The sequence below is a fragment of the Aptenodytes patagonicus genome, chromosome 18 (genome assembly GCF_965638725.1).
Source record: "Aptenodytes patagonicus chromosome 18, bAptPat1.pri.cur, whole genome shotgun sequence".
Classification (NCBI taxonomy): domain Eukaryota; kingdom Metazoa; phylum Chordata; class Aves; order Sphenisciformes; family Spheniscidae; genus Aptenodytes; species Aptenodytes patagonicus.
Window position 1 is genome coordinate 4,332,086 of NC_134966.1, and position 25,616 is coordinate 4,357,701.

Sequence of the window (25,616 nt, forward strand, 5' to 3'; positions counted from 1 at the left end):
CTCTCCTGAAGCCATTTCTAAAGGAAAGACACAGGAATCTGCTTTGAAACGGGGAGATGGAGAAGCCACGAGTGATAGGAGCAGAGATGTCCCTTCTGCACCCTGGTGAGCCCCAAAGCAGGCAGCTGGTGGGGGAACATGCTGCTGGAGGAGGTCCACCACCGGCATGTGGCTCTGGCCAGGAAAAGCAATGCGGCTCGGGTGGAGTGCCTGTGGTTGTGCAGAGGGACACCAAGAGGCTCCCCGGCCTCTCCCACCTGCTGGCTCTCGAGATGCCAGGTCCTGGTGACATCTTCGGTGCTCATTTATCACTTCTTATTATCCTCCCCGCCCCGCTCCCCACTATACAGCTATTTATTTATTCCAGTAAAGCGTGTCTCCTGTGGGTGAAATCCTGCAGTAGGCTGTGGATCTTTCTTCCTCCGGAGTGCCTGTTGGGAACAGGCTGAAACGGAGTGCCGAGTAAAAACAAATTTGGGAAGTTACGGTTCCCACAGCAACGCCTGGCGCCTGTGCAGCACGCAGGCACGCAAAGCTGGATTTATGCCTTAATTACAGACTTGGGGCTGCGAGAGGAATCCCATGCAAAGCTCTAGTTTTCAGCCCCTTAAACAACTTTGCAAATATACAGATTATTCCCTTTGTGATTGAAATTTCCCATGCTTAACCTAAGCTTAAAGGTGATTTTCTGCAAGAAGTTTTAAGAAAAGTCAAAAATCCCCATTTTTGAGTGAGAGGGCGAGGACGAAAAGCTGACACATCCCCAGCTGGCAAAAGGGAAGGGAGTGACAACCTGCCTCTTGCTTGCCTGTAACTCTGGCACAACTTGCTCCTGGAAGCCCACACCCACAGAGAGCAAATCCCTCGGGAGGCGAATGCATGTGAGCCAGGAGACACGACTTGGTGCAGAGGCTGCCATCATTAACACTTGAACCCGGATAACATCTCCTAGCTGCATCAGGACCAGAGCCCAGAATACCACAGCCCACCGACAGTCCCTTCCCTCTGACAGAGCAGGCTCCAAGCTCTTTGTATTTACTGCCGGAGACCTCCTCGTTTGATGGACTGCTCCCGTCAACGACAAGCAGCAAGAAAGCTGATGAAATACAACGCAGCATATGTCTGACCCAACACTTTCCATCTTTAAGTTGCTATCTCCTTACCACTACCCTGCTCAAGTCACGTCACCTAGGTGCATCACATCACTTAGGTGCATCACATCACTTAGGTGCATCATCACCCAGAACAAGCCCTTCCACGCACACCTCCCTTACTCCTCTCCTCCTTCTGCAGGGGCAAAGCAAACGAGCAAGTAGCCAAGACCTCTTTCCCTGCGTGGCTCTGCATTAAGCGTTTGGCTGATCTCACCAGTGAGATAGGCAGTGGCTCCCCCACTGCCCACAGCCGGACGGGTTTTGGCCTCAGCAGCCTTGTCCTGAGCCTGCAACCCGGTGGCAGGGCCAGGAGGACACGTCTGAGCCGTGTGTCATCCCTCCTCGACCGGAAGGTCTGGGAAATGCCCAATAGCTGATGCGGCTGATGAGAAATCTGCCCGTTTGCAAAGGGCTGGCGCTGCTTAGTGTCTGCCAGGAGGATCCATGTCTTGCTCCATGTATCTGCTCTTCAAGGTGTCTCCCTCCATCAGCTTCGCCATCGCTGACAGCAGAAGGGTCTGACCTTGCTGGCTTCCATAAGCCCAGCAACTTTCAGCTTTTTAACAATTTGGATGGGGAAGTGCTGTGAAGACAGACAGACCTCCTGGAGCAGCTCACAAAGCTTCTGCCCACCGGGCTGTAGCCACTGCCAGATGATCTGGGGACAGTTACTCTATGGGGATGGTTTTTCTACGCCTGAGCAACCTGGAGCCAGGCTGGACGCCTCCTCTGAATGACTATTTCAGCGGCGAGCTGAGCCAAGGCTGCAGGTCCTCTTGCACGGGTTGTTTGGGTGCTGTTTGCAATCACTTCCCCAGCATTGCTCAAGCAGCTCCATGCCTGGCGCTTTCATTAGCATTATTTGTAACGAGGCAACAAATAACACAACTCCCACTGACTTCAGAGGAGCCAGGACCGCACGCTGGGACTTCCCAAGGAACCGGCGCGAGGCTGGTGCCTGACTTGCATCCAGTTCCTAGGGGATTTAGGCGTGGTGACCTGAAGCTGTTGGCCTCTCCGCACACCAGCAGCCCCTTGCACCAGCAGCTCTTCCAGGGAAACCCCCACCCCAGCTGCAACACCCTGGGAAGCACAAGCACTGCCTTTTAAATAATATTTGCCTTTCCAATGTAAAGGCAGACCCAGCTCTCTGCTCAGCACACACATCCATTCTCTTTTAACAATTTGGGATCTTAAGCATTTTTTTTTTTTCCCTCTCCTAAGCTTCATCATTAACCTTTAAGATGGAGATAAGGCGTAAGAGTTTGGATCAGGAGGGACCCTGGAAACGAGCCAGAAGCAGTGTTAATACTGGGCTGCACATCATATCTCTTTGGTTCTTCTTCCCCCCCAGGGTGATTCGGACTGCTCTTGACTACCACCATGGTATTACAAACTCTAATGAGGTTTGGAAAATAAGAAACCTACTGCGGCGTGGGAGAAACTAATAGAAATTGTTTTGTCTTCTCTCTATTAGTCATTAGAAGCAGAGGAAAAACAGCCACAGGCAGTGGCAGGGCTGCAATATCACCACACATTTCATATGCTGGCACTCCGACAAAGTCATTTCAACGCAGTTAATGTTCCCGCTTCCCCTCCACGCAAGGCCTGCCGTACGCCAGCATGGGCTCCAGCTGCGCCAGCCGTGCATCCCTGTGCCAAGGTCGACCGAGCCCGGGGTGACCTCAGTGGTGCCCGGTGCCCGCCCAAGGTGCCCATGCAGGATGCTTGGCCATCCCGTGGCTCTGCCCAGCAGCAAACCCGCCAGCATGGAACATCACAGCCGCTCTGCAGCGAGCTGCTGTGCAGAGCCCGGCATCCCCCGGGGGCCGGAGACAGTTGCGGAAGGCGAAGGCAGCGCCTGGGCAGGGCAGCGCTCAGGGCCGCATCCGTAAGCAGCAGCTCCCCGGCGCTGTCAGGCAGCCAGAACATATGGTGAATTAGCTGGGATTTGCGACCGCCATCTGCAAAGTCGCGTTTCTGTGTGCGAAGTTAATTACGGAAGCCACGAAACGATGCCAGAGCGGGGTGACAGCACCTGCAGCGAACTCACCCCTTGCCATCCTCCCAGGGAAAGGCAGGCGCTGAGAACCAAGCCCCACTCCGGGGCTCAGCGAGGTGCCTTGGAGCACCTTCCACTTTCCTTCCCTCCTCCCAGCTCTGCGGGCCATTGCACCCGGGCTGCGCAGCTGCCTGATGACAAGTGGCGGTGCCATCACACCTTCCAGATGTTCGCCTGCTGCCCGTGGGTACAGGCACAGCTGGCGAGTGACACTGTCCCTCGGAAAGCCGGGGCACAGACATGCAGGCTGCTCTGCCTGCACCTTCGGCCCATGCTGGGGGAGAAATGAACTGGCACAAACGCCCCGAGCTTTCATCTCAAGAAAATTGTTATCGAAGGCAACAGCCCCTGGGAGACTCCTTCTCGCCCAGCTGCAATCCGGGCAGGGTGAGCGCACGACAGCAAGGGAGCATCGCTGGGGCACGGGGAGGAGGGCGAGTGATGCTGGGTCGGTCCCCACCATCTGCTCCTGCATTCCTCTGCACTGAGCCACGGCTCCAGCATCCAAGCCAGGTCACATTGCCCAGGAACCGGGTGCGGTGGAAGATTTAGGAGATCTCCTGGGTTATTCCACATGCCCTACGGGTAGGATGCGGCAGGGGACGGGAGGGCTCCCAGCATAGCTTGTCTACCACCTTTGGTGGACAGTGGGTTCAACTGATGGGGCCCAAGCCCAAACCTAGCACTTGCCTCCAGATTTACGCAGTCACGAGTTACACTGCAACACGCAGAAGGGCAAATCCTCCATCTCTGGAGAGATCACTTGGGACGGAAAAGGGCAAGACAAGATTTTCTGCTGCACCAAGGATTGCATCCAAGCCCTGCTGCTATCTCGGAAGCAGGTATGGCTTGACAGCTGGCATAGCTGCGGAGCACTCAGATATCCCCATGCTGGTGCCTGCTTGTGACTGCATTGCCTGGAGCAAGGATTCGCATTGCTAAGTCAATGTCAAGCCGATTTAGTCCTTGGATGGGGAATCTCCGTCAACCAGCGCTGGCACTAGTGAGGAAGAGCAGAGATGGGCTGCTAAGTGTCAGCCTTGTCCCCTGAGGTGCCGCTGGATCGGTGTCTGTGGTGCAAGCAGCACAAACCCAGGGCCTGTGCTAATGGTGACCACTAAAGAAGTGCCCATAGCATGATGGAAAAACCCTGCTATCCCAGCTTAAAGTCAGGTGATTACATTTCACTGCCTCAAACCATCCCACCTCACTCTCTTCTTTCTTTTCAGCTGAACACAACCCGTATTTTCACGTGTCCCAAGTGGGTGCAGAACTCCTGTGCCCCGGGAGCCGCTGCACCCCGCGTTGGATGAGGAAGGAAGGAGAAGCAATTCCTCTCTGCAAGCCTGTACACCACTGCAAGGCTATAAAGCCAATAAGGACCCCCTGGGATGAAAGGTACTCTATAAATCTGAGCTGTTACTACTATAAAACAAACCTCCACCGCATCTCTTAATAAAGCAGATTAACTATGCAATAGCACCAGCTATAATTAGTATCGTAAAAGTCAGAGATGGGAAAGGCCAGCAGGTCAGCGAGTCCATCCCATGGACTCCTCCCCACAGCACGGGGGAAGGGGGAAACCTCCCGGGTGCCCTGGGAACTTGGAAAAGCGAAGTCAGGCTTGGCAGTGCTGGGCACCATGAAGGGAACGGTGACAAAGAGGGGATGGCACACGAATCACCGCGCCTCTGCCAAACCCAGGAGGGGAGCAGAGCCCCGCTCTCGTTCTGCAAGTGCCCGATGCCAACCTCTGGTCCCTCCTCTCCTGTGCAAGACCATGTCCTCTCTCTCAAACTTTCATCCTTTCCTCATGCTCAGGACTTGAGACAAGGGTGTCACCATCAGCTTTTCACAGGGTGGACCCTGAAGACCTCACTGAGCCCTCTGACAGCTGCGTGGGGGGATGTGGCTGTCCCCCAAGGGCCACAGGCTGATGACAGCAGGGCATCCTTGCAGGAGGAGCCCGTGTCCCAGACCAGCTCCCCAAGGGACGAGCATTCCCCCAGATCCTTCACCTCCCATCCCACGAGAAGCTCCCAGCCCCAGGGCTAGGAGACACGACCTTCCCATACGCACACACAGGCGCCTTGCCCAGCAGCGTTCCTAGACTGGGATCCCACTGCCTGCTCCCATCCTGCCCAGGGACGAGCACTCCTCCTCACTGGTTGACCAACCCAGCTAACACACGCAGCCCAAGCCCCGATGCCCGCTGCCTTCCTCCACCTCCCGCTCCTGGAAACCCCGGCATCCTCCTCGCCTCCACAGCGCGCCCACGCGGCCCCGGCCCTTCTCCCCTGCCATCCCTGCTGGCACAGCAGTGCTGGTGGTGGGAAGGGCAGGAGGGAGGGCTCCCTGCCTGGGCGCAGCGCTGCTCTGCCCAATTAGCGCTGCTGGGTGACAGGCTCTGTTTGCACTGTGTGATTAGCTGTGGAAATGCAAATCTGAACTTCCTCCGCCGCAGCAGCTAACAAGATAATGAATATTTTCATCAGCTGCAGAGAATACAAACATCTGCGCAGACACAAACGCGCTGCCAGGGCCGGGGGGGAGCGGGGAGCAGGGGCGCGGGGCGGGGGAGCAGCTCCCCGGCATCCCTCACTGCGGGGGCAGCACCTCGGATGCTGGGGGAAAGGAAAGCTCTGTCACCGCCGGCTGGTCCCCAAGCCCGGCAAAAGCCTGTGGATGACACTCCATCAGCTTCAGCGGGTGCTGGTACTGCCTCCAACAGCAGCGTCTCCGCTCTGGACTGCGCCTGTGTCTGCGAGAGCGGGTTTGGGGTACGTACCCGTGGTACCCACATCTCCCAGGGCACCACGCCAGCTCTGCCCCCTCATTGCCCATCTCTGGGGCCCGAGCTCACCTTTGAAACACCAACTCACCGGTTTGCACGGCTGCAAAGCCTGCTTTGAGGGCATGGACCAAGGTGAAAGCTGCTCGGCTCTTCCTCAGCCTCATGATAGAAGTGGGGTGTTTGGTTGCGTTTATTTAACACCCACCTATTTTTTTGTAGCAGCACATCTTCACACACTGCCTGGCTCCGCTGGGGCTCAGGAGGGGCTGGGGAAGGAGCCCAAGCCCCAAGTCACGGATGTGCAATTGGTTTTGGGCTCCGGCTGCGGCGGCAGCTTCCACCCCGCTGTCCCTCCTCCTCCCCAGGGCTCAGGCACACGCTGGGAGCGGTGGGGCTCTCGCAGGCAATGGCCAAACAGCAAAGACGGACCCCGTGCAAGGTTATCCCACTGCCTGTCCAGATTGGAATGAAACGGAGCAGCTCAGGGGCGCATCTGGAGCAGGGATGGGGCAGCAGGAGCAGGAGGCGGCTGCAACAGCCGTGCCCACACTCGCTGAGGATGCAAAGGCCTGCTCCTTAAATCCTACCCACACCAGACACAGAACGAGTCTGAAAACCTCTATTACTAACATCTCAATCAGTATATTTTAAAAAACATCTCTTCCGCCCTGGACCCCTGCGCTGTCTTTAGGATATCGCTGGCACTAGACTTGCTTTTGCTTTGCTAGAAGAATAAAAAACTACCAATCCAGTGCAAAAGCATGTGTCTGCAGACTGCTGGAAATACCATCTCAAAGCCACACAATCTGTTCTCCTTCTCGGTGGGATGCTAGCTTTGAAACGGAGCAGGGCTGATGCACGCAGGATGTAATAGTAATCTGACTGACAGAGTGCTGTGCTAATTGCATTAGTCATTTATACACTGGATTGATAAAATCTTAATGCTTAGCCTGGCCGGTGAGGATGCGCTCAAAATACACGGTGTGTGTCTATGTGCAACCTGTTGTGGGCTCTGAAAAGGGCTGGATGGGCTCAAGAAAGCAGCCAGGATGTCCCTGACACTACGTTGAGAGGTGGGAAAAATGGGCTTGAAAAAATGGCTCATTTTTTTCAGGGGCCCTTGGGGGACTGAGGAAAAAAGGCTCCGATGGGGGCCCTTTGGGGGCTGCAAAGCCATTGCGTGTGGCACGGCCACAAGCGGGTACCGGGACAGCTCTGCTCCGCAGGCAGCGTCCCCGGCTGGGAGCAGGCAGTGCTCCTGCATGGCACATACTGGGAGCGAGGCAGAGAGCGGAGCATCACCACATCCCACAGCAGCTCCACAGAGCTGCTAAACTGCTAATGACCCCCTTACCCGCTCCTGAGGACCAAGGCCTGAGGCATTAGCCTGGCTTGGAAAGACATCATTGCTTCCAACTAGTATGTCTGAGGCTTCAGAGTTGTGAACAGGTAATAGAATTGCAGCAACAAATAATAAAAAGAGGAATGAAATGGAAGGCAGCCACTGGAAAAGAGATCCATCCGTTATCCCGGCCTGAAGGGTAATAGGTAAACAAGGCGTTGGGGTACCAGCTGGCGCCGAGCTCGCCGGCACAGGAATAATAAACAGCACAATTATAACTTCTGTGCTCAGAGGTTTCAAAGAGACGGAAAAAAATATGAAAAAATCAATAGCGTTAATTTAACTAGTTACAGACGTTACATTTGTGGTGCCGCGGGGGAGGCAGGGCGTCCTCACCGGGGCTGGCCCGCGAGCTCCAAGCTGGGCAGCATCAGCAAAGCCCCCACCTGGCCTCCCGCACCCAGATGAGCACCCATCCTGGCCCTGGCACCACCCAGGGCTGGGGGGGCACTGGGTGCAGCTCGCACGAGGCCTCCCCCGGTGCAGGGGGGAGCGATGGGGTGGGGACGTTTCCCAAAGCAGCCTCCCCAGCAGGGATGGCGCCGAGCTGTCAGCTTGCCCCGCCGTCGCCGCGCCGGTTTATTAAGGGCTGAGAAGCGGCGAGGGGAAGGAGTGACAGATTTAAAATTAACTTGCCAAACTCCCCATCAATATTATGACAATTCCCCGCATCGGTTCAGCGACCCGGCGCGCCGCCTGACAGCATTAACGTAGCTGTGTGGAGGCAGAGCCTGCTGCTGGGCTGGCAGCGCTCGGGGCGAGCGGGCGCCCGTCCCTCCCTGAGGCACCCCGGCCACCTCAGTGCTGCGCTCAGCAGCACCAGCCGGTGCTCAGCACCACCTCCAACCCGCCCTTTCCCTTCCCCAAGGCTGTAAAGAAGCAGCAGCCCTGTTTTACAGGCGGGGATGCGAGGAACAGCATCCTACGAGGACCGATTCACAGAGGGAAGGGTGTTTCCGATTTGCAGGAAGGTGCTCAGCACAGCATGGCAGCCCTGCATCCTCCGGAGCCGTCCTCCCTGGAGACGGGGAGAGGGGAAAACACTTGGTGTTTAGCCATTTTTTCGAACCGAGCAGTGAGGGAGCGCTGACAAAACCTCTCCCCACTCCAACCACCAAACCATTTTGGCTGCTTATCTGCCTCCAACACCCAGAAACTCTCCGGACTCGTTGCATCTCCAGTGGGGGGGATCAAACGGGGGCTGCGCGGGTGAGCGAGGTGCTCCCCGTGTCTCGGGGCTATGCCAAGCTGGAGCAAGAGCTGGGACGAGAGGCAGAACCGGAGGCAGGGATGGGAAGAGACCCCGGTTAGGGCAGATGGCTGCTCGCTGGGGAGCGCTCCACCGTGCGTTGCTCTGACATCCCGTTTGCCGTGCAGTAATAATCCAGTGAGTAAAGCTGGCTCCACAGGTAGTAATTTGGGTTTTCTCCATATTAATGGCATAAAAGCAACAGTCTGAAACAGCAAACAGCTCTTAAAAAAAAAAAAAAAACTCTATTCCCTCGTGGCAAAGAGACGGCACAAACCAGATAACGAACGAACAAACAACCCATTTGGAAAATAATCCCCCGGTGATTTGGGGACGGTGCGGAGTTCGGGCTCTGCCCCACCATGAGGCAACGGGAGGAAAATCGCTCTAATCTAGTCTTTAGCGAGCTGGATCCACCACTGAGCCTCCCGGCTAGACCGAGAGGTGTGACTGGAATAGATCAGCTCCAATCCCATCTATTTATTAACCCCGCACAGCATTTCGCTAAAGAGAAGAACGTTTTTTTTAAAAAAGAGAGGGATGCCCAGAAGAAGGCGGCGGCTCTGAATGTGCTTTTGGCTCACCGGTGGAAGGAGCGAGGAGGGTTTCTGGTGTGTGATCAAAGACCCCTCCTCTGCCCCCCCCCCTCCCAAAATACCCAGCGAGGGACCGTGCAGCAGAAGCATCACCGGAGGAGCGCTTTGATTTAAATGCTTGCAATAAAACAGCAGCAGCGATGATGTGGTGCACTCCTCCAAGCAGGAACCTTGACGCTGGCTTGTCCAGCAGGTCAGTCGAGCACCCCAACCGCCACAGCGATAATTAGCGGTTATTAAGCCGCCTCAGAATGGAAAAAGCTGTCCACAGAGCTCCTAAATGACGGCTCGAGCTGAGCTGCAGCGATGCTGTGGTGCTCACCTCCTGCTGGGTTGTGGCTTCACTGTCACTGATGGATGGGGAAAGAGCCCTTGGCACCAGCACGAAGGGACGTGCGAGCAGGGACAGGCTCTGTGCAACACAATGGGGTGTTGCGCCAGTGCTGGTGTATATACGGAGCACATATAGTGCACACAGTATGAACTGTTCTGGCTGCTGCCCATCCCTGGTCACAGCAGCCAGTATTTGCTTCCTCCATCCTTCCCTTGGGCGTTACCATCTCCTCAAGTCATGCCACCAAAGTGTTTGGGTGCTGCCTGACTCCCTTGGATAAAATGATGTGGGTTAAAGGGGAAAACCAACATCTGAGCCAGCACTGACTCGAACCGCAGGCTGGGACCTGCAAGCTGTGCAGCTCTCCCGTTACCAGCCTGCTGTGCTGCGTACTCATGTCAAACACCACCCTTACTCTGCGTCCTAAAGGTACCCGCTGCACGTCCCCATCCTTTCGAGCTGGCTGGACACAATAAAGCCGTCAATGCTACACCAGCTCCATCCCGGTGCCGTGCCAAGCCGCAGTCGGGAGGACCACGCAGCCATCAGAGAAGGGCTGAGGCTCTAATCAGCGTTGCAGACCGTTGGGTGGCGAAGAGACCAGCCCAACACCAACGGGATGGAAATACCGCTGTAACTGATAGGTGTTGCCCAGGCCAGGGTGTGAGAGACGGCTTTTCCCAGCACAAAGGCTTCCTCCCAACGCCACGCTGACATGCCTGACGGATTGAGAATATCCTATTTATTAAAGACACTGAAGATGCGGCGACATGGGAAGCAGGCGCCATTCAAAGGACTGTCACATCTGCATAGCTAAAGGATCCCAGCAGTTATAAATCCCTCTAAAATACTCAGCCCCTTGTTCTGATAGCAGGTTCTTGCTCCTACTTTGCAGAAACAGGCTTTTAATCCCTGGTATTAGGCAGCTTCCTGCTATGTTTCAAATGCACCAAATTAAGGGCTTCTCTAACAGCTGGTGCCTTAATGCTCAGAGAGGTTCTTGAATATCTACAAAAATCAGAGGCAAATTACATCTTTTAGTTAATAATTTCTTCTCCATTAACCTCCTTCTCTTCCCTTGTTAGGAGATGATGTAATGGTGCTTCTATGGCGTAACCCTCTGACACACCGGGCAGCCTGGCCGCGGGGAAGGACGCTGCGTGCGGGGAAGCGAGCCCTTCTCATCACTGCCCAGCGCTTTTGGAGCCAACAGGCTACATTCAAACGGGAAAGGGCAGCCATGCTGACCTTCCAGGCCGGCAAAAGCATTTCTAGAGCAAGACGTGCTGCCTCCCGCCAGGCTCTGAGCTCTGCTGAGCCAGAGCATCGCACGCTACAGCCTGCAACACGCGGGCACGCTTTGCGGGTTGCTCTAGTTTCAGACCTGCTTCCTCCTGCCCCTCACAGCTGTTAGACCTGGGATTAGTCCCCCAGCCGATTCTGGGCACTGAAAACCCTGTTTGTGATGGCGAGGTCGTGCAGAGGACCTGGCTCCCGCTGCGCAGACCCTCACCAGGAAAAGCTTCCCCCCACTGCACGTGCCCCTGCCATCACCCACGCAGCGCGGCAGGAGCAGTGCCAGCCGTGGGAAGGAGGACGGATCACTAACACTAAAAAAAAAGGGCTTTTTTTTTTTTTTTTAACCTGAAAACCTGTCAGCCAGAGCCCCAGGGAGTGCTCTGGGCTCTGGTCCCTGGAAGATGCAATCCCAACACCACAGGTGTTTTATCCCGAGAGCAAAGAGGCCGAGGGCAGCCCCGGCAGGAACCGCTCCTGGTCCAGCCTGGGACTGTCGAAACCCACCATCCCCAGGATGCCCTCAGACAGCATGACTTGTAGAAGCCACATCTCCCAGGAGAAACCAGACCCACGGACAACTTTGTGCGCTTTCCAGCTGGAATTTAGCCCTGAGGATGGGGGATGTGTTTGCTTCCCAGTAGCGACAAAGCAGCCCTTAGACCTCAGCCCTGGCTGAGGCAGGGGAAGGATGGCTTTCCAACCCTCCTGCTTTGCAGTGCAAGCAAAGGGCAGGCCACAGACGAGCTGGAGAGGAAATTAAAGCCTCTGCAAAAGGAGGTTTGGTGCCTAGGGACTGACGGCACAAGCTGGTGTTGGCCCTCATTCGGGGGGAGCCTGTCCAGGTCTGGCATTTCCAGGCGATGGGCTTGGGGAGTTTATGAAGCCTCCAGACCTGCTCGACCCACCAGATCATGGAAAATTTCAGCTCTGCAGCCCTGGCTCTGCTCTGACGGACCCACCAATGCTTGTAATGTGGGAGGGAGAAAAAGCAAAGAGGAGCCCACTGGAACAATTGCCTTCGTGTACTGTCAATTCTCACTTCCAGCAAAGGCTGCAGCTCTGCTGGCTCCAAGCACTCCGCTGGCTGCGGCTTTCTGAGCACCTTTGTGCTGGTGGAGCTCGTAATTCATCTGCCATCAAGAGAGCAAAAGGCCAGAGTTCAGCGTGAATTCATAGCTAGGAAGGCTTTGCACTCAGCTGGGGAAAAATTGCCCAGAAAAACACTGTGGCCAGCAGTGATGAGCACCCACAACTCCAGCTAAAATTGGAGGCAGCAATGAGGTCTCAGTGCCTTAATAGGAAAGAAACCCTCAGTGCACTGGCAGATGCTGGGCAACAAGAGTTGTGTCTGGGTGGGATGTGGGCTGGATCCTCTCCTGACCGTGATCAGTGCTGCTGCTTTGAAACTCATAGGCCCACCTTGGTTTACACCCGATCAAAATGCGGCTGCATTCAGAAGAACTGAAGAAAAATACATAAATCAACTCATTTTCCAGCCCTGAATTCAGCAACTACCAGCAAGCTCTCCTCCGTGAGCGCTGCAAGGTGAAGATCTGGGCAGTTCAGACCCTGCTCCCCCCACCCGCATCTGACCCTCGGCACTCCTGATATACCCGGGATGCAGCTTGCAAACACCCCCTGCTATCTGCTCCTTGCACGCTGGTGGGGTATTTACCTTCAGCTTATTTACATTATTCCTTATCGTGCTGTATCCACGGCTCCTCCCAGTACTACAACAGGGGGCACTGAATAAAACCAGCTCGCATAGGCTGACGACATGTCAAAGGAAATGCTCTTTCATACTACATGCAATTAAACGGCGGAACTCATTGTCGCAGGGTATCGCGGAGATGAAAGACATCAGCGTTCAGAAAGAGATGAGGCAACACTACTGAGAAAAGCCCATCGAAGGCCATTAAACACTTATCTGGTGTGACACACACTGGCGCAGGAGGGTCCTATGTTGCTGCCTGAGGGAAGGATGAGCAAGTAGGAAAACCACGGATGCTTGCTGTCCTCTTGCTCTCTTTCCCTAGTGAATGTGTCAGAGATGCTGGCTCTGCACCAACAGACCTTGGTCCCATCTCACCATCCCCATGTTCCCAAAACTAGGAGCAGAACCGGGCCATACCTGAAAGTCATCTGGAACACCTGCCCTTGGTTGACGTGCTGGCTCCTGTTGTTATAGCCGTGAAGCATCTCCCCAAAGAGGGTGTCGTTGAACTTTGCATCCGACTTCAGGCACTTGGGGCCCTCGCAGATGTCAGACAGCATCAGGCAGGACTTCCCATCGGGGGCCAGCTTGTACTCCTCCACGCACCTGCGGACCACCACAAGCTACACGAGATGGGCCAGGCGCAGAGCACGCCCCCCCCACCTCTGCAGACGGCGGGGCAGTCAGCCCAGCCGCAGGACGAGTCTCTGCTGAGCCCAGCCGAGCATCATCAACACCTGCAGCGGCCGCCTGGGAAGGCGCAGAGGTTGCAGAGACCACGTGCTCTGCGGCAGCTCGGTTGGGCAACCAGCGAACGAGTGCTCAGCTCCCAGCACCCATCCTTCCTGCAGCAGCATGATCCCCTCTGCCTGCAGCCACGGTCTCCTGCCTGGGAGCTGCCCCCGCGCTGGAGAGCGGAGCTGAGCCCACTGCGCATCCCCTGCTCAACAATCACCAACAGCCCTCGCCCAGCCGGTGGCCTCTGACGCTGCTGCGGCACACGCACGAACGTTCCCCGGACAAGAGCAAAGCAAAATCAAGCTCCTGCCCTTTTTTCCACCCAGCAGTGCCCTCCTGCAAGGAAGCAGCTCCAGCGTGGCTGCTCCTTTGCTCTTTGGTCCCACTTTCAAGCGCACTGTGGGTAAGACGCACGTGCTCATCTTCAGCAGACAGTAAGGGAAACTGAGGCAGGCAGCAGGGATGTGATTTAACTACAGACACTGGAGACATCAGTGGCATCTTTTGCATATGTGCTTATCCTGCCTTCCCTCCTTCTCTTCTCCTTCCTCCGGTCTTTTCCCCAGCATTGTGGCTCCCAGCTGACAAGGAAACCTCCATTCCCTGCCTGCCCCTTCCTCCCTGTAGCCGCAGCGCTCTGCTAACAGCGATCCCACCTCCATCCAAGGCTTGCTCCCCTCTCCCATTCCTCTACCGCGTTTTACTGCTGCAAGCGAAACTCCCACCCGTCTGTCGCACTTTTCCTTGCCTGTTCCCGAAGTGCAGCTTTGCCTTCAAAAGGGATTATAAAACAAAAAAAAAAAAAATAGAGGGAAACAGTATCTGTCCTTGGGGATGGAAGACTGAAATGCGGATTCCGTGCGTGGGTGCGGATGGAGACCACGTAATGTCCCATGATTTTCTAGACCCTCCCCACAAAGGTTCCTTGTGCCTATAAGGATTTCCAACCCCTGTTCTGCAACAGCGCACGGCGGAGGCAACGTGCTCTCTCTTAGTGACTCAACCACTCTGTGCTGCTAAACAATAATAAAAAAAGAAGGTGCGAGGGGGAAAACCAACAAACCAGCAAAAAGGGATAAAAAGAGAGAGAGGCTGACACGGGCAGAGCTCCCTGGGCTGTTCTTCCCAGGGGAGCAGCCGGTGGTTGGGGCTGCATGAGGTCTCTGCTGCACCTGCAGCATCGGGACTTGATGGATGCTCCTTGGAGTTACTGTTAGGAATTTGCTCCCCCCTCTTGCCTGTGGGCATTTCCTTCCCAAAACGGCTCCTTTTCCCCTCCTTCACCCTAATCCTTTCCACAGGGATGGGAAGTAGGTTCCTGCGTGTGCCCGTGAGCGTGAACCAGCCAAGGGATGCAATCTGCAGAGCCCCGGCGCCAGGGCCAGGCGCGGGACGGGGAGGGTGATGGATGGCTGGCTGCAGCTGTGCAGCACAAAGCCAGATAATCACTGAGCTCCTTTTAGAACATACTGCAGCCGGGGAGATTTTCCCAAGAGAAAATGCTAAATTGTGTAGGATTATAGGATCCCGGCCAAAATCAGGGATGAAACTCTATTTTAAGAGAGGCACAGGGGAGGAAAAAAAATCAAAAATTAGTATTTTTTAAACAAATCCTCCACCTTCCCCCTCCAACACGCAATGTACGATTTTTGGGTCCCTTCACGGTGAGTCACAGATCAAACCGTATCGTCACACAGTGGGGGAGAGGAGGAAGGTGCATCTGCTCACATTGCTCCTCGCATTTGCGTATGCTTTTGCCCGCAGGCAAGCCAGGTGCCTCTACTCCCTGTTGGAAGTCGGCTCCACAGACAGCCTTTTTCTTGGGCTCCCAGCTCCCTCACTGGGCACGCTGGTTTGGGGACGGGTGGCACAGGAGGGTTGGCAGGGATGGAAAAGGGCATGGGTTTTTTAGCTGCTAGCAGGAGACGCAGGAGCATTGGAGGGGACTCACCCGCAGAACATGAAGATGGTGCTGGATGAGGGGTCATGGGGCAGAGGGAGGGTCTGCTGGAGACAGAGCTGCTCGCAGCCACCATTGAAGCCATCCGAGCAGTCGATCCCTTTGGAGTAGTCGTAGCAACCGGTGCCATCCTTCATGGGTCGGAGGTCCTCGGGGCACTGCAGCGAGAGAGGGGACGCGGTAAGGTCACCTGTGAGTCCTCACCTACCCTGGAGCCACAGCCCGGGGGGTGCCCTCCCAGGGCACAGCCCACCCATGAGCCACAGGGATTTGTGTATCGTGCTGTTGAACTCCATCTACATCTAAAGGAGATTAGTTCATCCCGAGTGATGGACGGGGCAGCCCCAAGGGCCCTGCATCACCTCGCACAGCCTTTGGGGAAGGGGCAAGGACCACAGGGCAAGGACCTGGTCTGCTGAAAAAGCCAGGCTCCCCATCCTCCCTCTGGAGGAGGGTGAAATCCCTGAGGCAGCAAAATTACACAGCGATGAAGCCTCAAGCCAGCGTGGGGCAAAGCATGATGACCTGCTCTGTGACGTGCTGGAGAAACCCTCTGCATTTGTTACCTGTACCTCTGAGATGCAGAGAAGCCCAGCGTGACCCAGAAAAACCATCTCAACACCTGGGACCAACCCAGAAAACCATCTCAACCCATGCCAGGCAGACCAGCGAACATGGCCTTGGCATCATCTCCAAAAGCATCTCGCTGCCTCCCATGGGAGGAGGCACCTGCAGGCAGGACCGGCCTGCGGTGGAGGCAGGACTGGGGGAGGACAGGACCGCAGCCCAGGCTCATCAGAACAGTTTTCTGCAGCCGAGGGAACCACGCTGATTCACACAAGCTGGGGATCTGGCTCTGGGTTTTAATTTCAGTTCCCCAGCTGGCTTTCCTTGTCCCAAAAGATAAAAGCCAGCAGGTGGCAAATACCATCAATAAATTGTCACCCAGATTAAAGCACTCTTCTATTCCACTTGTGTTATTTATCCCTTTTCGCCAAACACGCACGCACACAAACAACAACAAAAAGGCCAGTCCTTGAAAAAATAAATAAATCTTGCCTAGGAGCAGCTCGCAATTAAAAATGCATTATGGAATTTCTTGAAGATCAGTTAGACTGGAGCTTGTACAGGTAGTGATGCAGGCAGGTTATAAATGGTCTCTGTCAAGCAGAAGAAAGGTTATAAAACTGCTATACTTCGTGCTTAAAAAAGAAAATCAATTTTCTGTGTGAGCAAAATGCTGTACATATTAATAAAAGTTCAGAAGACCCTGGACCCTGCGCTCGCTGTCACAGGCGGGGTCCCGACGGGAGATGGGCTGCCGAGCCTTGCTCACTCTTGGCTACTCAAGAAGCAAACTGCCCGCAGGGGACATCAGAAAGATGCTTTAGGGAGTCCTGGCCCACCTCATCCGAGCGATGAGAAGTTTCACTCCAGCTCCTAGAAACCCTGTGCCATTTCCCTATGGCAGCAGCATCAAAGCTGCTTCTGCCCCTCATGCAGCAACTGTGATGTCTCAGGCATCCCCATGCCTGATGTCCCTCAGACACCTCACTGGCTCCTGTGCCCTCAGCTCTGAAGCTCCAGTGGACCTTGCAACCTCAGCAACTTCCTTGCAGGCACCGGGTAAGGTGGGAAGGGGAGGCAAGGGAAGGTTGAGAGGCACACGGCTTTTCTAGCCAAAGGATGTTAGGACAAGAGGTGATGGTTTTAAACTAAAAGAGGGTAGACTCAGACTAGATATAAGGAAGAAATATTTTATGCTGAGGGTGGTGAAACACCGGCACAGGTTGCCCAGAGAGGTGGTGGATGCCCCATCCCTGGAAACATTCCAGGTCAGGCTGGACGGGGCTCTGGGCAACCTGATCTAGTTGAAGATGTCCCTGCCCACGGCAGGGGGGTTGGACTAGATGGCCTTTAGAGGTCCCTTCCAACCCAAACTGTTCTATGATTCTATGTTGGCAGCAAAGGGCTCTGGAATAGGACGCTGCCCATCTCTGCAGAGCAGGTAGGGCACACGCAGGGCCCCGGAGAGGCAGCCTGGGAAACAGTAGCCCTGCCTAGGCACAAAGCAGCAGAAGACATGGGAGCAGGAAGCCTTCTAGATGCATACAAAGAATAAATATGAAGGAGGAGAGGACACTTAGAGCAATCTGTGCTTTTCACTGCTGAGCTGCTTGGGAAACAGGATCAGGATAAGTGTGTTTGTGAACCTGCATATGCAACATTTATCTCCTGCGGTCTCCGCTGCATCTGCCGGCCCCACTGTAAGAATAAGAGCTGTGCAAACTGGCAGAAACGCGTCTCCCTGGAGGACATGGCGGGCTGACTGCAAACAGCATCTTCCGCTCCACGGCAACGCATCCGCCTCTCTGCTGCTCTCCCCACGCTGATGGGGATGGGGAGGTCTGGGACTCTGCCCAAGTCCCCTCTGGAGCTCCTAAGGGACCCTTCAGGGTGCTGAAGGCAACCAGATGGGACCTTCAGTCAGCAGAAGCTACAGGATCACAGCCAGGGGATCAGCCACAGCTTTTCTGAGCTGTCACTTGGGACTCTTGCCCTGGCACTCATCCGTGTGCTAAGCTCAGCATCTTCCCCAGCCCGCAGAGGAAGATGATGGCTCTTTCCCCAGGACTGGGTTAGTGGGTCACCAAAGTCCTCCCTCCCTTAGCCCCACTCTGCTCGAGGCCACCCTTTGGATATTCCTCCAGTTCGGCTTTTAATCACCACGAAGCGTGTTTCCTTTCTGTTTGTAATTACACATCCTAATACGCATTAATTATGGCAGGCAAATAGCTCAGCACAAAATTTGCAACAGAAAGCACGCCCTCCCCTCCGCACCCATCCCCGGCTCGGCGCAGAGCCGCCTCTCCAGCCAGCTGTAGTGTTGCAGCGAGAAGCTCTCCAGGGACAGAAAGCTTGGGTAGCCAACGCACAAACACGGGAGGTGTCCCTGTTTGGTGGGGCTGGGGGGGACAAAGATGCCAGGGACAGCAAGCCAGGGGAACCGGCGAGCTCTGCGATTAGCGCCAGCCAGCAAAACAAACGGGCAGACGGCAGGAGAGGCATCGCCAGCCGCCTGCGCGGAGGGTTTTGCAGGGATGGAGCAACTACTTGGCACAATAAAACTTTACTACAGATCTCCCTACCCCCGGAGCAGAGGATTTGCACTTGGGATGTCCCACCAATAGATCAGAGCAGGGAGAAAACTAAAGCCCGTTTGGGTGCAACTACATTCTTGCCCACAGTGGTCAGAAATGATGCAGGAAAAAGCTGGCTCATGCTAATCCCGACTCCCCGGGCTGTGCTGAAGGGTCGGTCTGGGCTCCCAGCTGGGCTTACAAAACCAGCACTTGCTCTGCATTTGCTGGGCTTTTGTAAAGGACCAGATCTGCTATTGCTGACATTGATTTGTCTGGCTTGGGCAGCAGAGAACCAATAATTACGGTGAGTTTTAATCAATCCCCCATCAATTCAGCTGCAGTTCAATTTGCGATCTGCCTTGGCAGTGACACAGGATGGGGGGCTGTGTTGGAAAATGATTAAAAAATCAATAAGCAACTCAGCCAATAACTCTGTCTGGGTGATCACGGGTGACACGTCCCTCCCTGATGGGAAGAAAGCTGGCGAGACGTGGTGCCACAGCAGCCCCCGGCCAACGACCTCTGCGCAACCCTCGTCCGGATACGGGATGGATCCATTTATCCAGGGAGGCAAAGGGACCCTACAAACTGTTAGTCAGCTACTCAAAAGAAAAAGCTGTTTGTGGTTTGCCACGTTAGACCCGCACTGCTCGGGAACTCGCTTCAAACTCCTAGACCATCCATTATCCATGGATCCGACAAGCAAAAACAGCTTACAGCTCAGGAAGAGGGTTTGGTACTTAATCCATGCTATGGAGAGGAAAAGGGAGGTAGGGGGAGACTCCAGCCATGGTCTGCTCCAAAAAGCCAGGGAGAAGCCGTTACCATACAAATGTAATCCCACTGCCTTGCAAATCCACTCCGTCTGCGCAGGAGTGAATTGGTTTCTCTGTGATGACGGCCAGCCCTGAAAACTGCTCTTGGGATTGGAAAAAGAAAACTTACTTTCTTATCTTCTCCTGCATTAGCACTGATAATACAGATCCTGCAGGCTAACCGTGACCCACAGCTACAACGCCCCGATCCTCCTGCTGCCGACAGATTTGTGAAGGAGGAACCGCCGCCAGCTTGGCGGGGTTTGGCTGATAGCACAGCTGGGCACCGGCTCCTCCCCTCCCAGCCACACCGGGCAGAGCACCCAGGTCTTCATTTTTGTGAATGCGGTCAGCAAACGGACTCCAAGTACGCATGGGGAATGGATATGCTGAATAAGAAAGTGCTATTTTTATCTGTTTTTTGGAGAAATGGGCTTTTTTCCCTTTTAAATGACATCTCCAAGGTGACATGGAGTGGCAGAGCTGGCAGGACCTGCTGCCACATGCCCACTGCCACCCCTGGGAAGCCACCAGAACCAGCCTCGCCGATGCACAGGGCCGTGGTTTGGAACGAATCGGGATGCCCGTGCCCACCACCGTCACCCCGGCACGGCGTGCAACACCACGTGGCCTCCTGCCACCAGGACTCGGCACAGCTCCTCCGCTCACCGCCACTGTCCTCAGCACGGCCAGAGCAAACGCAACGGGAGGAGGATCGTCTTCAAGGGAAAGAAAGCAAGCATCCGCCGAAACTCGTACAAGATTGTGTCTTAGGAAAAGAAGTACCTGGACGAGTCCCTGTTCATGTTAGTGAGCAAAGGCCCCCCCCCCCCCCCCCTTTTTTTTTCCCCCTTTCTCATTTACATAGCTCATTAGCAGCGAGACAGGTGAGGGGGTCACTGAAAATAAAATCCGAGTCTCATTACTGACACGGATCCCCCAGACGAGGGGGAGGGGAACCTCCCTCTCTCTCTCTCCATCTGAGCTGCCTGCCAGGGTTGCTCAGCTCAGCTCCTCTCTTCCGTTATTAAGTTTAAAAAAAAGAATATTTAATAAACTGTTTCTGTAGAGAGTAAACCGCCCTTTTATTATTCCGCTCTGTTTTCTCAACAATAGGAGCCTTTTTGTCAGAGATAAAAGCCCAGACTTCTCCCATGCCAGGGTGTCAGAGGTGATGCTCTGGGTGCAGACGAGCCCGGCTCCTCCCCGGCTCTTTAAAACCGCACAGGGAAGCTGCCACCAAACCCCTGCTCCCGGTGCCGCTCCGGGTACCACACATCCATGTCTGGATGCGTCCGGAGGCGAAAACCAGGACCCCGGCCCCGTGATCCTGCCCAGTGCAGCTCCTCCAAGCAGCATCCCCATCACCACCGGCCTGAGGCTGCAAAAAGCGCTGGTGGCTCAGTGCTGCAGAGGCACCGAGTGCAACGTCCGAAGGCCCTGATAACCCCGCTTTGTTTAGAGGCATCCTCACTCCTCACCGAGGAACCTCTTCAGCGTGAGACAAAAACATTAGTCTGAGACACTGCTGAGGTACAAGCAAGTGCCAGCATTCTAATGAACTCCAAACTATGCACTGGCATGTATTTTATTTGCTTGTTGGAGCTCAGAAATGATACAAACGCGTAAACTCCTTTCTGTCCAGAGAGAGAGAGAGAGAGATATATTCAGACAACTTTGGCATATTCTGCCTTCGCTTTCTTGGCCCAGAAGGCCCCTGGCGAGCAACGCTCCTCAGCAGCAGCAGGACCAGTCTGGCTGTACACAGCCCAGTCTTTGCGGGCTTTCCCTCCTGTCCTAATATTTTGGTAAAACAGGCCAAAAAGCTGGTCGCTAAAGTGCCTGTTGGCTCCAGGCAGTCTCTCTCCAGGGCCACCCCTGCCTCGCCTCCTCAGGGCAGCGATGTCCTCACCACCACCCCAGCTGCAGCAGACCCTTCCCCAACACCCCGCTGCAGGGCAGCATCCTTCCCAGAGGGAAACTTTACAACTGTTTTCCGAAATAACAGTCATTATCTTCCCACTCTTTTTTCCCCTCCCTCCTTTCCCCTGCTTCCTCTTCCCTTTCAAGATCATCAATCATTATTTTAGCCTCAGAAAATCAAACCCATCTGTCTTCCAGGCTCCTGAGCGCACACTGCGATAGCTCATGCCCCTCAGCTCGGTCCCCCCGTGGCAGTGGGCTGGGGGCTCCATGGAGGACACCGAAGCTCTGGGCAATGAGGCAGCATCTCCTCGCCTCTGGCCACCGCACAGCTCTCACGTGGACCCTCTCGGGCAAGTCACTGTGTGTATTTTTTGCATCTCAATTCAAAGCGGGATGGACTTGTTTGAAGCAGCTGGCGGGATGCTAAGTACATAGACGTAAGTGCTCAGAGCTCCTGGAGCAAGGAAATCAAGCTAGTGGAAATTCTCCAGCTGCTTTCCTTCCAGGAGTCACCAACAGCCCATTTTGGGGTGCGCTGGCATCTCCTGCCCATTGGAGCATTTCCCTTCCTAGCCACAGCTGAGGCTGGCACCTCCAAAAACATTTGGGAGACCAGAAATTCAACTCCTGCCCCACCTGACATCCAGGGTACAGCCCAGCCACAACACTACACGCCAAATCCTACGACCCAAACCAAACCCAAAGACCCAACCCAGCTGCGACCACAACACACGAAGCATCCCAGTCTGCTGGGGAGCAGAGGGGCAAGGGCTGGTGCCAGCCAAGGAACGCCACTGAAAGAGCCAACGCTGTAGAAAATGGGGCTTTTATCCCCCAAACTACCTCCTCCCAGTGCAGGCAGAGATCTTCAGCTCACCTCGGTGCTTCCTGAGCTATTCTACTTGCTTTTAGATTTGGCCACCGCTTGCCGACATGGTGCAAACCCCTTTTGCAGCACTGAAAGCAAAGGCAGGCGGGCGGCAGGCTCCCCACCTGCCCCTCCGCTCCCTGCCGCGGCTGGCTACCGACCCCAGCGGCTTTTCCCATCCTTTGCTTCTATTCCTTCCTCAAATCCCATTTTCATCACAGGTAGTTACTTGGCTTAACGAGACAAATCCGAAACCGCAGGCTCCCTGGGAAGGGGGATTGCTGTTGAGCTCAGGGGGCTTCTGCTTCCAACCATAATGTGCATAAGGAGTCATCTTCTGCTTCAAGGAGCCAGCTAAACTTTAAAGGGATTAGAACAGAATGGTTTCCTCCCCACCTCCCTCCCTTGCGTGTGCATCTCTAACATAATTAGCTAGGTGCCTCGTAAGGCAGGGACGGATGAGTTTTTATTTTTCAGTGAACAATTGTCTGTCAGAAAAATGCAGATTTGATGAAGCTTAAGTGCTTTGTGGGATTCCATCAATTACAGCTCAAAATTCATTGGGAAATTAGGAGAGCATTTAATTTTGACAAGGTTGAAGTGTTTTGGTTTCCACCGCCTAATTTTGTTTTTATTTCAGGCTGTACACTGGGATAACGCAATATATAACATAAAACTCCAGATGATAATGTTGGAATTAAATATTTCCCCCTCCTTCATAGAAAGGAGATGTTTCGAATCAAAATATTTTAGAATTTTCACATATGTGGGGAATTTCTGCACAACATTTTGGTGTGAGCTGAAACTCCCAAACACCCAATTTCCTCCCAAGAATATCAGTTCTCAGCATCATTCACTTCATTTCGAAGTACTTCCCCACTCCCCTTGGTCCCCAAGCCACCCCTGGGTGACTTGTGCTGGAAGGAGGAGACCGGAGCGGTAGCCACTGCCCCGTTCCTTCATTTCTAATCCTATTTCTCCCTGAAACGGTTACACTCTTAAATTAAGCTGTTTCTCTGCCCCGCTTTGCAGCAGCTAAGGAACAGCCCATCGTTTTGATGTGGAAGAGAGCAAAAGAGAAGGATTAGCTCCAGACAGGCTGCGCTAAGGCTTATACGCCTGCGTGGACCACGCCAAATTTCTCTTCCTCCTCTGTCTAAAAAGGCCGGGACCGACACCGCACCGGTGTCACCGTCGGCCGCAACTTTGTTAAGAGACTCTGTAGCAGATGCTCTCCCTTCTGCATGCTGCTGAGCCTGACAAACTCCCTCCTGCCTGATGGGCTGACCCCCTGATCGGGAAGAGGAACAGTTCACATCATGCTTGGAGCCAAACTATACTTTTTTCTCACTCATATAAATAGATCTGTGCTAGAGGAACCCCAGCCTGTGAGCAGGGAGATGGTGAGGATCAGCAGGATTTCATGTCTCTGCAGATCAGCAGCGCCCGCTGCCTGGGCTCGGTGGGCTCTCCTACCTCTTGCCAACGCCTCTCCCAGGGTGGGACGGATCCTGGAGCACAGCCACGCTGTGAGCCAGCCCTTCCGCATCTACCTGCGAAACATCTTTGGCCTCCGTGGAACAAGTCACCCTCTTCGGACTTAAAAGACTAACTCACCAACATCTGCAGGCATCACAGATGTTGCAGAACCATCAGACCACACCACCTGCACCCACCTGCAGCTGCGCCGCTGCGGTGAAGCTGCTCACTCAGCAGGGAAACAAAGGGCCTAATTCTGCCGCTACCTCAGCATGAGACCCCAAGCTGCCTTCCCCACCACCAGCTAGGCAGCTCGTGCCCTCCTGCATCTCCAGGAGGTCCTCACGGTGATGAGACCCCACCCCGAAAGGCACCATGGGGCTCAGACACACGCCTTCACTGCACGCCTGTACCTGCCGCTGCCTCCTCCCGCAGCGATGCCGAGGATGCCCAGCGTGCACCGGAGGGGCACTGTCCACCTCCTCGCCCAGCTCATGTGCTAAGACCAAAGCTCACTTTCCTTGGGAAAAAAACACCTCACCCCTCTTATTCCCCTGGGGCTGCAATTCTACCTCGCTGGGGCTCGCAAACGGGCACGGTCATGAGGCAGCAGATGTGAGTGACCCCCCCCTTCTCCCCAGGCAGATGAGAGGACTGGCATCAGTAGCAAAGCCAAGCTGAGAGACAGGTGGGGAAACCTGAATTTAAGCCAGGTTACAGGTGTTTCCTTCAGTCCCTCAGGGCTAATTCACAGGTTTTCATCTCAAATTATCAATCACCAACACATGAGGGTCAACCACTTTCCCTTCTTCAGCATCCTCCCTCCTGGCTGAGCAGCTACCACCGTGCTGGTAGAAGGTATCAGCGATATACATTCCTGTACTGGCGATAACCTGACTTGTTCCTCCAGCACGGTTTCTCCTGGTTTGCTGTGATCCCTGCAAGATGGTATGAAACGTACACTAGACTCAAAGTGCATCTAGTGCGATCCAGAGCTCGCTGGGATTTTGTTTTCTTGGGAAATGCCCATGGCTTCCCCAGACCCGACAGCAATTCTGGGGTGCGACAAGGAAAAGCAGCACGGAAACAGGTTTTCTAGAGCTTGGGGACTTTTTTGTTGTGTTGCAAGGTAGGGCTCAAAGGCAAGACTCCCGTTAGCAATGCCAAGGTCTTAGCAAGGTTGCAGCTCATACTTCTTAAAATTACTCAAACAAAAAAAACCTCCGATAAGAAAAGAACTGCAGAAAACCTTTATGCACTAATGCCACCTACTGGGTACACGTAAAAATAACAGAAAAGCCATGCAAAGAGGGGGAAAAAGGGCCCCATGGGAAGTGCGGGATGGAAGCTGGGGAGCTGTCACCCCTCCGGGTGGGGACCCCACTGCAGAGCCTATGAGGTCTTCCAGGTGACACCTCGCACGCAGGATTTTAGGATTTTAACTAAGCAAAGGGACGGCCTCTTTTCTCCTTCATAAGCCCAAGCAGACCGCCCTCAGAGAGACTCCACCACGAGCTGCAAGCAACTGCCCTCGACATTTCAGCCAAGTCCTTTTAAGGCCAAACAATTAGGTAATGGCAGAGTCCACGCCGCTAAAAAGCCCGAAGCTAAATGCATCCCCAGTCCTCGCAGAATTACTGGAAACTGTATTAAGGGCACGAAAGAACTGGTAACAGATGATGATTATACATAAAAGGAGTAAGAAATCTTTGAGATTTTTGCTGTTCCCTGGTTGAGCTGCTAGGCTCCAGCTCTGCTGCGTATTAATTACTTACAAGGTTGCATGTATATTTTATGCTCAGTACCTGCCTGGAACATTTGTTGGATTTAGCCTTGATTGATGAACCACTGATTATATACTTCTGTGGTCCTTGGCAAATTAATAAACTGTTGACTGGTAAAGATTAACAACATGTCATGATTTGCGAAACAGTGTCCAGAGTAAAGCTGAAGCAAACCTAGTGCTAAAATTAGTACGCGAATGCTCCCTGAACTCTATAAAAAGGGGATAGCTTAATTAAATTACATCCCGATATTGCCCACAGCACTTACCAAATTGGCAAATTGAGTTCACAGCAGTTCA

General features: G+C 54.3%; 1 protein-coding gene across 2 annotated transcripts in view; it reads right to left on the reverse strand.

The window, feature by feature from the left end:
* ASTN2 (astrotactin 2) overlaps positions 1–25,616 on the reverse strand; it is a 364,218-nt gene that overhangs the window by 140,316 nt on the left and 198,286 nt on the right. Inside the window, exons 12-13 of one of the 2 annotated variants that reach the window (XM_076355678.1) lie at positions 15,294–15,460; positions 13,022–13,210 (exon numbers count right to left, since the gene is read on the reverse strand). In XM_076355678.1, the coding sequence (XP_076211793.1) occupies positions 13,022–13,210; positions 15,294–15,460 (356 nt within the window). Of the gene's footprint in view, positions 1–13,021; positions 13,211–13,998; positions 14,025–15,293; positions 15,461–25,616 lie in introns of those variants that run through there. The other variant, XM_076355679.1, reaches the window with a different exon arrangement.